At 42.9% G+C, this 13,336-nt stretch overlaps 1 protein-coding gene across 6 annotated transcripts in view; it reads right to left on the reverse strand.

The window, feature by feature from the left end:
- Positions 1–3,171: 3,171 nt before the first annotated feature.
- Positions 3,172–13,336, reverse strand: part of LOC115205844 (multidrug resistance-associated protein 5-like) — an 83,893-nt gene continuing 73,728 nt past the window's right edge. The window contains exons 22-32 of one of the 6 annotated variants that reach the window (XM_029772218.1): positions 12,051–12,237; positions 8,773–8,862; positions 8,324–8,513; positions 7,810–7,969; positions 7,539–7,617; positions 7,200–7,313; positions 6,874–7,038; positions 5,367–6,479; positions 4,955–5,006; positions 4,711–4,736; positions 3,172–4,540 (exon numbers count right to left, since the gene is read on the reverse strand). In XM_029772218.1, coding sequence (XP_029628078.1) covers positions 6,378–6,479; positions 6,874–7,038; positions 7,200–7,313; positions 7,539–7,617; positions 7,810–7,969; positions 8,324–8,513; positions 8,773–8,862; positions 12,051–12,237 — 1,087 coding nt within the window. In that variant the 3' untranslated portion in view covers positions 3,172–4,540; positions 4,711–4,736; positions 4,955–5,006; positions 5,367–6,377. Of the gene's footprint in view, positions 4,611–4,658; positions 6,480–6,873; positions 7,039–7,199; positions 7,314–7,510; positions 7,618–7,809; positions 7,970–8,323; positions 8,514–8,772; positions 8,863–12,050; positions 12,238–13,336 lie in introns of those variants that run through there. The other 5 variants (XM_029772216.1, XM_029772219.1, XM_029772215.1 and 2 more) reach the window with 5 other exon arrangements.

Genomic DNA, 13,336 nt, shown 5'->3' on the forward strand with positions numbered 1-13,336 from the left:
TATTTGCTTTATAAATGTAGGGAAGTAAAAGTAGTCAAAAATATAAATAGTTAAGTACAGATACCCAAAAAACGACTTAAGTAGTACTTTAAAGTATTTTTACTTAAGTACTTTACACCACTGACTATATGATTGCGATGTAACCAATTAGATCCCAGGAATCTCCAACTGCATTTAACCGTTCTGATTAGCCAAGAGACAACATAACCAACAAATCAAGTTTATATACAGTTGAAGTTGGAAGTTTACATACACTTAGGTTGGAGTCATTAAAACTTGTTTTTCAACCACTCAACAAATTTCTTGTTAACAAACTATAGTTTTGGCAAGTCGGTTAGGACATCTACTTTGTGCATGACACAAGTCATTTTTCCAACAATTGTTTACAAACAGATTATTTCACTTATAATTCACTGTATCACAATTCCAGTGGGTCAGAAGATTACATGCACTAAGTTGACTGTGCCTTTAAACAGCTTGGAAAATTCCAGAAAATGATGTCATGGCTTTAGAAACTTCTGATAATTGACATCATTTTGAGTCAATTGGAGGTGTACCTGTGGATGTATTTCAAGGCCTACCTTCAAACTCAGTGCCTCTTTGCTTGACATCATGGGAAAATCAAAATAAATCAGCCAAGACCTCAGAATAAAAATTGTAGACCTCCACAAGTCTGGTTCATCCTTGGGAGGAATTTCCAAACGCCTGAAGGTACCATGTTCATCTGTAAAAACAATAGTACGCAAGTATAAACACCATGGGACCACGCAGCCGTCATCTCGCTCAGGAAGGAGACGCGTTCAGTCTCCTAGAGATGAATGTACTTTGGTGCGAAAAGTGCAAATCAATCCCAGAACAACAGCAAAGGACCTTGTGAAGATGCTGGAGGAAACAGGTACAAAAGTATCTATATCCACAGTAAACGAGTCCTATATCGACATAACCTGAAAGGCCACTCAGCAAGGAAAAAGCCACTGCTCCAAAACTGCCATAAAAAAATCCAGACTACGGTTTGCAACTGCATATGGGGACAAAGACCGTACTTTTGGGGGAAATGTCCCCGGGTCTGATGAAACAAAAATAGAACTGTTTGGCTATAATGACCATCGTTATGTTGAAGGAAAAAGGGGGAGGCTTGCAAGCTGAAAAACACCATCCCAACTGTGAAGCACGGGGGTGGCAGCATCATGTTGTGGGGGTGCTTTGCTGCAGGAGGGACTGGTGCACTTCACAAAATAGATGGCATCATGAGGCAGGAAAATTATGTGGATATATTGAAGCAACATCTCAAGACATCAGTCAGGAAGTTAAAGCTTGGTCGCAAATGGGTCTTCCAAATGGACAATGACCCCAAGCATACTTCCAAAGTTGTGGAAAAATGGCTTAAGGACAACAAAGTCAAGGTATTGGAGTGGCCATCACAAAGCCCTGACCTCAATCCTGTAGAAAATGTGTGGGCAGAACTGAAAAGTGTGTGCGAGCAAAGAGGCCTACAAACCTGACTCAGTTACACCAGCTCTGTCAGGAGGAATGGGCCAAAATTCACCCAACTTATTGTGGGAAGCTTGTGGAAGGCTACCCGAAACGTTTGACCCAAGTTAAACAATTTAAAGGCAATGCTACCAAATATTAATTGAGTGTATGTAAACTTCTGACCCACTGGGAATGTGATGAAAGAAATACAAGCTGAAATAAATCTTTCTCTTTACTAAGCCAGGGAATTTTTACTAGGATTAAATGTCAGGAATTGTGAAAAACTGAGTTTAAATGTATTTGGCTAAGGTGTATGTAAACTTCTGACTTCAACTGTACACAGACACACAGACACACAGACACACAGACACACAGACAGACAGACAGACAGACAGACAGACAGACAGACAGACAGAACCAGTCAAAGATTGGACACACCTACTCATTCCAGGGTGCCCCAATTTTACAGACTGACTGACCTTCATGTCTTAAAGTAATGATGGACTGTTGTTTCTCTTTGCTTATTTGAGCTGTTCTTGCCATAATATGGACTTGGTTGTTTACCAAATAGGGCTATCTTCTGCATACCACCCCTACCTTGTCCCAACACAACTGATTGGCTCAAATGCATTAATAAGAAGGAAAGAAATTCCACAAATTAACTTTTAACAAGGCACACCTGTTAATTGAAATGCTTTCCAGGTGACAACCTCATGAAGCTGGTTGAGAGAATGCCAAGAGTGTGCAAAGCTGTCATCAAGGCGAAGGGTGGCTACTTTGAAGAATCTAAAATCCCAAATATATTTTGATTTGTGTTAACACTTTTTTGGTTACTACATGATTCCATATGTGTTATTTCATAGTTTTGATGTCTTCACTATTATTCTACAATGTAGAAAATTGTAAAATTATAGAAAAACCCTTGAATGAGTAAGGATGTCCAAACTTCTGACTGGTACTGTATATATATATATATAAAAAAAAAATATATATGTATGTGTGTGTGTATATATATATATATATATATATATACACACACACATACATATATATATTTTTTTTATATATATATAAAAAAACAGTACCAGTCAGAAGTTTGGACATCCTTACTCATTCAAGGGTTTTTGAATATATATATATATATATATATATATATATATATATATATATATATATATATATATATATACACACACACATATACACACACACACATACATATTTTTTTTATTGACTGCCTGATTGGGCCATTATTCAATCTGGCAGGGCCGGTGACCCACCAGACCCAGCTGTGTCTTCGCCTGATTGTATAACGTGTAGGTCTCATGTTCTCCTTTGAGAACAATCATAGCCACCCCCTCTCCCACATCCCCCTTTTTCTCTTTCATTGCCAAGATCTTCTGTTTGTGTTTACGTTAGTATTGCCAAGATCTTCTGTTTACGTTAGTATTGCCAAGATCTTCTGTTTAAGTTAGTATTGCCAAGATCTTCTGTTTGTGTTTAAGTTAGTATTGCCAAGATCTTCTGTTTGTGTTTAAGTTAGTATTGCCAAGATCTTCTGTTTGTGTTTTAGTATTGCCAAATGGAATATTCAAATGTAAGTTGTACTTCCAATTAAGCATGTTGTTGCCACTTGAAAAAAATAAAATTCTCCCTTTCTCACTCACCGATCAACAACACTGACAAAGAACACACAGGTAAACCTAAAATAGTTTTATGACAGAATATTTCAAAGCGATCCCTTTCCACCTCATCCTACCCTGCTAACAACGCAATAGTTAAGTCATGCTAAGGCTATAAAAAGTCATAGAGAAAGACACAGACTGACATTCTGCAAGAGGTACCGAGGTGATTCCTAATTACAGTATTACAGCATCACTTCAATACTGCAAAGACAGGATACAGAGGTTCCCTACTTACTACACCCAGTGCAGGAGTGTTATAATCTGTGTGGTGAGTGGACCGACGACACACATTTAAGTAAACACAAAGATTCACTGGGTCAGGGCAAAGAGAATGCAATCTTGTTCTAATCACGCAGAGACCTAGTGCTCCACAAGCATCTTTTATGTCGCCATAATAATAACGTATGTAGTACAGTCGCAGGACCTCCCCTCCCCACCAGCAGATGGCACTGGCGACCCCCTGTAGCTTTACCATCAGTGTAAAGGAGCTGTGACAAACAGCAACAACAAACTGAAGTTAACGCCAATCAAAAGAATCATGGTAATAAGGTCTGAAATGTACTAAAGGAAGTAAGTGAGTTAAGAGGGACTACTAGGCTGTAGACATGAGGCCTTTAAGCAGGCGTGATACCCTCTACCTTTAAGCAGGGTTCTTTCTACCTTTAAGCAGGCGTGATAACCTCTACCTTTAAGCAGGGTTCTTTATATCTTTAAGCAGGTGTGATACCATCTACCTTTAAGCAGGCGTGATACCCTCTACCTTTAAGCAGGCGTGATACCCTCTACCTTTAAGCAGGCGTGATACCCTCTACCTTTAAGCAGGCGTGATACCCTCTACCTTTAAGCAGGGTTCTTTCTACCTTCAAGCAGGCGTGATACCCTCTACCTTCAAGCAGGCGTGATACCATCTACCTTTAAGCAGGTGTGATACCATCTACCATTAAGCAGGTGTGATACCCTCTACCTTCAAGCAGGCGTGATACCCTCTACCTTTAAGCAGGGTTCTTTCTACCTTTAAGCAGGCGTGATAACCTCTACCTTTAAGCAGGGTTCTTTCTACCTTTAAGCAGGGATGATATCCTCTACCTTTAAGCAGGTGTGATATCCTCTACCTTTAAGCAGGGTTCTTTCTACCTTTAAGCAGGTGTGATATCCTCTACCTTTAAGCAGGGTTCTTTCTATCTTTAAGCAGGGATGATACCCTCTACCTTTAAGCAGGGTTCTTTCTACCTTTAAGCAGGTGTGATACCATCTACCTTTAAGCAGGTGTGATACCATCTACCATTAAGCAGGTGTGATACCCTCTACCTTCAAGCAGGCGTGATACCCTCTACCTTTAAGCAGGGTTCTTTCTACCTTTAAGCAGGCGTGATACCCTCTACCTTTAAGCAGGGTTATTTCTACCTTTAAGCAGGCGTGATATCCTCTACCTTTAAGCAGGGTTCTTTCTACCTTCAAGCAGGCATGATATCCTCTACCTTTAAGCAGGGTTCTTTCTACCTTTAAGCAGGTGTGATATCATCTACCTTTAAGCAGTTGTGATATCATCTACCTTTAAGCAGGCGTGATACCCTCTACCTTCAAGCAGGGTTCTTTCTACCTTCAAGCAGGCGGGATATCCTCTACCTTTAAGCAGGGTTCTTAGTATCTTTAAGCAGGTGTGATACCCTCTACCTTCAAGCAGGTGTGATACCCTCTACCTTTAAGCAGGGTTCTTTCTATCTTTAAGCAGGCGTGATACCCTCTACCTTTAAGCAGGGTTCTTAGTATCTTTAAGCAGGTGTGATAACCTCTACCTTCAAGCAGGTGTGATATCCTCTACCTTCAAGCAGGTGTGATACCCTCTACCTTTAAGCAGGGTTCTTTCTATCTTTAAGCAGGTGTGATACCCTCTACCTTTAAGCAGGTGTGATACCCTCTACCTTCAAGCAGGCGTGATACCCTCTACCTTTAAGCAGGCGTGATACCCTCTACCTTCAAGCAGGTGTGATACCCTCTACCTTTAAGCAGGCGTGATACCCTCTACCTTCAAGCAGGTGTGATATCCTCTACCTTCAAGCAGGTGTGATACCCTCTACCTTTAAGCAGGTGTGATACCCTCTACCTTCAAGCAGGTGTGATACCCTCTACCTTTAAGCAGGCGTGATACCCTCTACCTTCAAGCAGGTGTGATATCCTCTACCTTCAAGCAGGTGTGATACCCTCTACCTTTAAGCAGGTGTGATACCCTCTACCTTCAAGCAGGTGTGATACCCTCTACCTTTAAGCAGGTGTGATACCCTCTACCTTCAAGCAGGTGTGATACCCTCTACCTTTAAGCAGGTGTGATACCCTCTACCTTCAAGCAGGCGTGATACCCTCTACCTTCAAGCAGGTGTGATATCCTCTACCTTCAAGCAGGTGTGATACCCTCTACCTTCAAGCAGGTGTGATACCCTCTACCTTTAAGCAGGCGTGATACCCTCTACCTTTAAGCAGGCGTGATACCCTCTACCTTTAAGCAGGGTTCTTTCTATCTTTAAGCAGGTGTGATACCATCTACCTTTAAGCAGGTGTGATACCCTCTACCTTTAAGCAGGGTTCTTTCTATCTTTAAGCACGCCCTTTTGATTGCCCAGTGAAAACGCTAAGAACAAGCAGCACCAATTCCCCACAGATCCACCACTTGTGCCAGGGTTTAAGGGCTCATGGGTTCAAGTCACAAGACAAAGGATTACAGATGTTTCAAGTCGCAAAAAATCAACAGCAAAGTTAAACTGCAATGATGGTAACAAATGAGTGAATATACAATAATACATTTTGTACAACTACGTTGTACATACAGAGTCAGTAGAAAATAAAGTATATTTTACCACTGTAAATATATGTATATATAGATATCCTATAAAACAGACCAGTTATGCTATGAATATAGCTACATGTAAAGCTTTATTTCTTATATATTACTAGTGGTTCCCTGACCATTCCAGCTGAAATGGTTTCTGAGCAAGCATCTCCTCAGGGCAGCCCTTGCCTTATACCAAGGACCTGATGCAACCGTAGAATTATAATTCCATGGTCCGATGCTGCACTCCTCCACAGACTGAGCAGTAAGCTCAGGGTGGGTATGCAGAGGAGGAGGGTGAGACCACGGAGGGAGCGGTCGGATGGCTGGACCTCTTTGGGAGCGTCCTCCCCTCTCCTCATCTCCAGGGCATGTCTGTGCCTCCTGTACCGATTTTAGCCTTTCACAGAGATCTTGTTCTCCACGGCAGCAAGCATGGAACAGAATCGAGAGTTCTCATTGGTCAGCAGTTTGGACGGCTCGTCAAACTCCACCACCTAAATGAAATGGAGGATGGGGAAAAGAAAACAAAACAAGGCTTTAGGGATTCCTTGGAGCATAGATTTGGGGGAGTATCACTACATAAATGACCATTTAGTCAGACCTAAAAGCCTTCCAAGCCCATTAGCCAGTTGTAGAGACAGGAAATGTGAATGTATGTCACCTCACGTTCCGCCTCCGTATGACCGACCCGGGATGCAAACCCTTGTTTAAAACAACTCTTTGTGACCACAAAGCAGCTTCCTGCCCTACCAAAACCGTGGCTTAGGTTGAGCTACAGGGCAACACAGCTTCAGGACTCACTAGCTAGCTAGTTTTGCTACACACATAGAACTAATCTTTCGTAAAAGGCGAGTGAATGTACAGTAGATGAGCTTGTGTTGTGTGTACCTGTCCCTGGTTGAGCACCATAATGCGGTCACAGTTGAGTACGGTGTGCAGCCGGTGGGCTATGGTCAGGGTGGTGCAGTCCTGAAAGGCATTGCGGATTGTCTCCTGGATCAGAGAATCCGTCTCTGTGTCCATTGCTGCCGTTGCCTCGTCCAAGATCAGGACCTAAGAGGGGAGGGGTCACCGAGAGCTAAGTCAGAAAGGTGCTGTGACCATAGAAGTTTAAAGTTATCCTTCTACCCACAAGGTTGGCTACCTGGAAAACCATTGGACGTCAAACCACACATGTAAATTACAATTCTCTCAATTCCCATTTTGTAGGGTACCTTGCACTGTCTGAGTAGGACTCTAGCAACACAGAGCAGCTGTCTCTCTCCCACGGAGAAGTTTTCTCCATTCTCCACCACCTCTGACTCCAGCTTCAGGGGCAGCTGAGACACCTGGATGGATGGATGGATGGAGAGAGGAAGAGAGAGAGAGTACTGAATCAAAGACAGGAAATTGAACATGGGTCTAATTTCTCAGTCCTGTGTTACCCATGCCCTTGTGAGCATATGTGCCTCTAACTGTATCCCACAAGCATCTTTCTAAAAACCAGTCATCTAGTATGAGAATACTCTCTCATGTTGTTTCTTACTCTGGACGCCCGAGTCCCGGATACTCACACACTCCTTCATGTGTGTCCGCTCCAGAGCGTCCCAGATCAGCTCCTCGGCGTATTGGTTAAAGGGGTCCAGGTTTGACCTGGGGGTGGATAGAGGACAAGGACAACTTCAACACAATGCATCGACAGTCACCAGATTACATTGGGACTAAAGGGAAAATCCCATGTGCCAACTCAGCAAGACCACACAACCACATCTGGGACCACCAGGCTAGTGACAGTGTTAATTTACAGTCACAATAGTACAGTGAGAGTTTGAGTGGCGTGCCCACCTGACTGTGCCGCTGAACAGCACAGGCTCCTGAGGGATAATGGACAGCTTGCTGCGGAGGTCGGCCAGGCCGATGTCACAGATGTTGATGCCGTCTATCTTGATGGAGCCGCCACAGGGCTCCACCAGACGGAACAGAGCTACACCCAGAGAAGACTTCCCTGTGGACAGAGCAGGACAGGGAGGACATACTCTGTAGAATTAGAATTATGTAACAATCACAAGCCATAAAACACATCCGGAGCTAGCCACCTCACCTTATGAATGTCCTTCGAGAGACCAGAATGGCATTGACTTGAATGTCATTGTCTGTTCTAGTCATTCAAGTTATTTGCATACTTTCAGTGATTTTAAATTACATTTAAAAAGATGAATGTTTCAATAGGAATGAAGTGAAATTGTCCTTGTTGCTGGATATAAAACACATAAGATGATATTATATGGGTAGGATGTTCAGATACATGATCAAACAGGGCACTGCTTCGAGAGATGCTTCACTGACAGTTTCCACTGACCTGAGCCCGTCCGGCCCACTATGCCAATCTTCTCCTTGGGCTGGATGGTGCAGGACAAGTTCTTGAGAACCAGCGGCAAATTGTCTCTGTACCTCATCTCAGTCCCGTCAAACACCACCTCACCCTCCTGGGGCCAGTCTGGCGGGGGTGCCTTGTTCTTGATGCGGGCCGGGGCCTCCAGTGCTAGAGACTGGGGGAAAGCAGGGGAGACCGCTCTGGGGTTCATCATAATAATAATACTACTGCACTTCAATTGTTTAGCACCTTTCAAACATATACATTGCAGCCCAAAATGCTTAAAATGTGCAGTTAAAGTAACTCTGAAACTCTAGGGCCTCTGTCTTCTTAGGGTTTCCTAGTTTTAGAATGATGAAAGCACGCTGTAGGTCACAGTGGTAGTGAAACATATGCAGTGAAAGTGCAGTGCCATGTATTAGTAGTGCAGTAACCTCAATGTAGTGGTGAATTCTCTCCACAGAAGTGAAGCGAGCCTCAGTTTCAGAGGCTAGTCTGACTGTGAACTGGAACAGCCCTGTGAGCTGAAAGAGAGTGAGTGAGAGGGAGAGAGAGACATTATTTTGATGGGTTCTAAACTTGAAATATCCTTTTTCATGTTACTGAGGGAGAGAGGGAAATGCAGAACATTTACGTTCTGTCAGAACATGTTATTGTTAGACATTAGGTATCCTATGGAAAGGAGAAGGGCCACAGTCTGGTACAAGTCAACAGAACAGCCAGGAGTTGGGGAGGAGTGAGGAATGTGGGCCGAGGTCAGATGAAGTGAGAGAGAACAGGCATCACTAAAGTTATGTCTAGCAACAGAGATGTAGTGGCTGTCCAGATGTGTAAGGAGAAGACTCAGCATAGGAGGAAGGTTTAAATACCAGTGCTTGTCTGTCTTATGCAGCTGTGTGACCCAGTGGGTGAACACACTTGGTCTGAGCTTTACTAGTCGTCCGTGAGTTTAGTTACAACCTAACAATTTATACAATTATTTGTATTAATGTAATCTATACTACTGTAACCATGTCCTCTTTTAATCAAGTTTCTAATAAGTATCTATAAGGTGTTTTGTCATTCCATATAATGGATCCAGACAGCTCTGTTTAGATATATAACAACCAACCAAGGGAAAGATGAGAGGAGAAACAGAGGAGAAGATAGGGGGAAAGACTAGGGGAGTAATACTGCTAAGTGAAGAGGAAAGTGACAGAAACAGAGGAAGTAACAGAGAGTAAAGGGGGAAGACTAGGGGAGTAATACTGCTAAGTGAAGAGGAAAGTGACAGAAACAGAGGAAGTAACAGAGAGTAAAGGGGGAAGACTAGGGGAGGAATACTGCTAAGTGAAGAGGAAAGTGACAGAAACAGAGGAAGTAACAGAGAGTAAAGGGGGACAGACTAGGGAAGTAATACTGCTAAGTGAAGAGAAAAGTGACAGAAACAGAGGAAGTAACAGAGAGTAAAGGGGGAAGACTAGGGGAGTGATACTGCTAAGTGAAGAGGAAAGTGACAGAAACAGAGGAAGTAACAGAGAGTAAAGGGGGACAGACTAGGGGAGTAATACTGCTAAGTGAAGAGGAAAGTGACAGAAACAGAGGAAGTAACAGAGAGTAAAGGGGGACAGACTAGGGGAGTAATACTGCTAAGTGAAGAGGAAAGTGACAGAAACAGAGGAAGTAACAGAGAGTAAAGGGGGAAGACTAGGGGAGGAATACTGCTAAGTGAAGAGGAAAGTGACAGAAACAGAGGAAGTAACAGAGAGTAAAGGGGGGAAGACTAGGGAAGTAATACTGCTAAGTGAAGAGGAAAGTGACAGAAACAGAGGAAGTAACAGAGAGTAAAGGGGGGAAGACTAGGGGAGGAATACTGCTAAGTGAAGAGAAAAGTGACAGAAACAGAGGAAGTAACAGAGAGTAAAGGGGGAAGACTAGGGGAGGAATACTGCTAAGTGAAGAGGAAAGTGACAGAAACAGAGGAAGTAACAGAGAGTAAAGGGGGACAGACTAGGGGAGTAATACTGCTAAGTGAAGAGGAAAGTGACAGAAACAGAGGAAGTAACAGAGAGTAAAGGGGGAAGACTAGGGGAGGAATACTGCTAAGTGAAGAGGAAAGTGACAGAAACAGAGGAAGTAACAGAGAGTAAAGGGGGACAGACTAGGGGAGTAATACTGCTAAGTGAAGAGGAAAGTGACAGAAACAGAGGAAGTAACAGAGAGTAAAGGGGGAAGACTAGGGGAGTAATACTGCTAAGTGAAGAGAAAAGTGACAGAAACAGAGGAAGTAACAGAGAGTAAAGGGGGAAGACTAGGGGAGGAATACTGCTAAGTGAAGAGGAAAGTGACAGAAAGAGGAAGTAACAGAGTAAAGGGGGAAGACTAGGGGAGGAATACTGCTAAGTGAAGAGAAAAGTGACAGAAACAGAGGAAGTAACAGAGAGTAAAGGGGGAAGACTAGGGGAGTAATACTGCTAAGTGAAGAGGAAAGTGACAGAAACAGAGGAAGTAACAGAGAGTAAAGGGGGACAGACTAGGGGAGTAATACTGCTAAGTGAAGAGGAAAGTGACAGAAACAGAGGAAGTAACAGAGAGTAAAGGGGGGAAGACTAGGGGAGTAATACTGCTAAGTGAAGAGGAAAGTGACAGAAACAGAGGAAGTAACAGAGAGTAAAGGGGGAAGACTAGGGGAGGAATACTGCTAAGTGAAGAGGAAAGTGACAGAAACAGAGGAAGTAACAGAGAGTAAAGGGGGAAGACTAGGGGAGGAATACTGCTAAGTGAAGAGAAAAGTGACAGAAACAGAGGAAGTAACAGAGAGAAAGGGGGAAGACTAGGGAAGTAATACTGCTAAGTGAAGAGGAAAGTGACAGAAACAGAGGAAGTAACAGAGAGTAAAGGGGGAAGACTAGGGGAGTAATACTGCTAAGTGAAGAGAAAAGTGACAGAAACAGAGGAAGTAACAGAGAGTAAAGGGGGAAGACTAGGGGAGGAATACTGCTAAGTGAAGAGGAAAGTGACAGAAACAGAGGAAGTAACAGAGAGTAAAGGGGGAAGACTAGGGGAGGAATACTGCTAAGTGAAGAGAAAAGTGACAGAAACAGAGGAAGTAACAGAGAGTAAAGGGGGGAAGACTAGGGGAGTAATACTGCTAAGTGAAGAGGAAAGTGAGGGGAAGAAGAAAGATGAAAGCTGTGGTGGTAAGAGAAAAGCATGTATTTTATAATATATCTGCCACATAAGCAGACACTTTTATCGTGAACCATTTACAGTACAGTGAGTGTACTACATACTGTAAGTAAATGTGATCCCTGTGGGAATGGAACCTAAAACCTAAGCATTGCTGGCACCAAGCTCTTACCAACTAAGTCACACCATGTGTGTAAAAAAAACAACATAGGGGCAAATCCTAACAACAACTTTGAATGTTCACTTAGTCATCCATTGACATCAATGCATAAATAAGTGAAAATTAGTAAGATGGGTCCTCAACCTGAAAGTCGTCTATGGGCCAGGAGAAACTATAATCCATGCTTCGGTTTTCTTAAAAACAGCCCCTACAAATTTGTGCTACTGCACAAGTGTGATAGGGGCATCAGTGCAATGTAAAAAAGAAAAGGCCATGACATTTACAGATGCCCCCATGATTCCCCATTGATTTTTAGCAAGCTACAAACTAACACATTTAAGTGGAAGTTAAGATCCCCCCCCCGTAGCGAGTAGAGGCACTGACCTGCACGGCGTAGGAGATGGCCAGGCCGGCATAGGCCGGAGGGATCTGGCCATGCATGAGGACTATCATGAGCGCTGTGATGCTGATCAGAGCCACACTGATGACATCCAGCCGCACGGCCAGCCAGCGCATGGCACAGCTGAACAGGTAGAAAGGAGCCTGGTTCTGATCCAGGAGCTCCTGATACCTGGGGACCACAACAGACGGGAAGCTTGAGGAAAAAGTACAACTTTTGAATCCTTGGTTTCTTGCTTTAGACATCAAGGAACTAGGATACTTGAAAGGGGCTATATGGAACTTTGTCTCTGGGGGTGCTCCCCTAAATGGACAGAATAGACATACATGACCTTACTGTAAAGAAAGTTAATGCCTCCCCACACTCATGAACAAAGGCATATTGTTTGCCTATAACTGAGGATTTGTGTGATTTCATGAGATAATACATGGATTAATATGACATCATATATAAACCATAGAGGCAACATTCAAGCGAACATAAGACGTTAACAATTATAGACTAAACTTCCATAGTGCATCTTTAACGAGACTGATCCGAGGGGTTTGGAGGAGCATATTTTCCAGTACAGATCTAGGATTAGCTTCCCCTCACCGCATTCTAAACTTAAAGGGTTAGTTTGGGATTTTGGCAATGAAGCCCTTTATCTACTTCCACATAGTCAGATGAACTCGTGGATACCATTTTTATGTCTCTACGTCCAGTATGAAACAGAGATGGGACCAAGTCACAATTTTGATAGTCCTAAGCAAGTCTCAAGTCTTAACCTTCGAGTCTCAATTCAAGTCCCAAGTAATAATGGGCAAGTCTCAAGTAAAGTCCCAAGTTCCAGAGCTCAAGTCGAGTCAAGTCACAAGTCCCGAATACTGAGTTTCAAGTCCCAAGTAATAATGGGCAAGTCTCAAATAAAGTCCTAAGTTCCACAGCTCAAGTCGAGTCAAGTCACAAGTCCCGAATACTGAGTTTCAAGTCCCAAGTAATAATGGGCAAGTCTCAAATAAAGTCCTAAGTTCCACAGCTCAAGTCGAGTCAAGTCAGAAATCCCTAATACTGAGTTTCTAGTCCTCAAGTCAATGGTTTTATGCAAATGTAAATTACATTTTTTACACTACTAGTACACTACATAATAATCTTGAGTCAAAGATCATATTATACATGTTTTTTATTTTATTACTAAACTCAGCAAAAAAAGAAACGTCCTCTCACTGTCAACTGCGTTTATTTTCAGCAAACTTAACATGTGTAAATATTTGTATGAACATAAGATTCA

Source organism: Salmo trutta, chromosome 13, assembly GCF_901001165.1.
Source record: "Salmo trutta chromosome 13, fSalTru1.1, whole genome shotgun sequence".
In the NCBI taxonomy this organism is placed as follows: Eukaryota; Metazoa; Chordata; class Actinopteri; order Salmoniformes; family Salmonidae; genus Salmo; species Salmo trutta.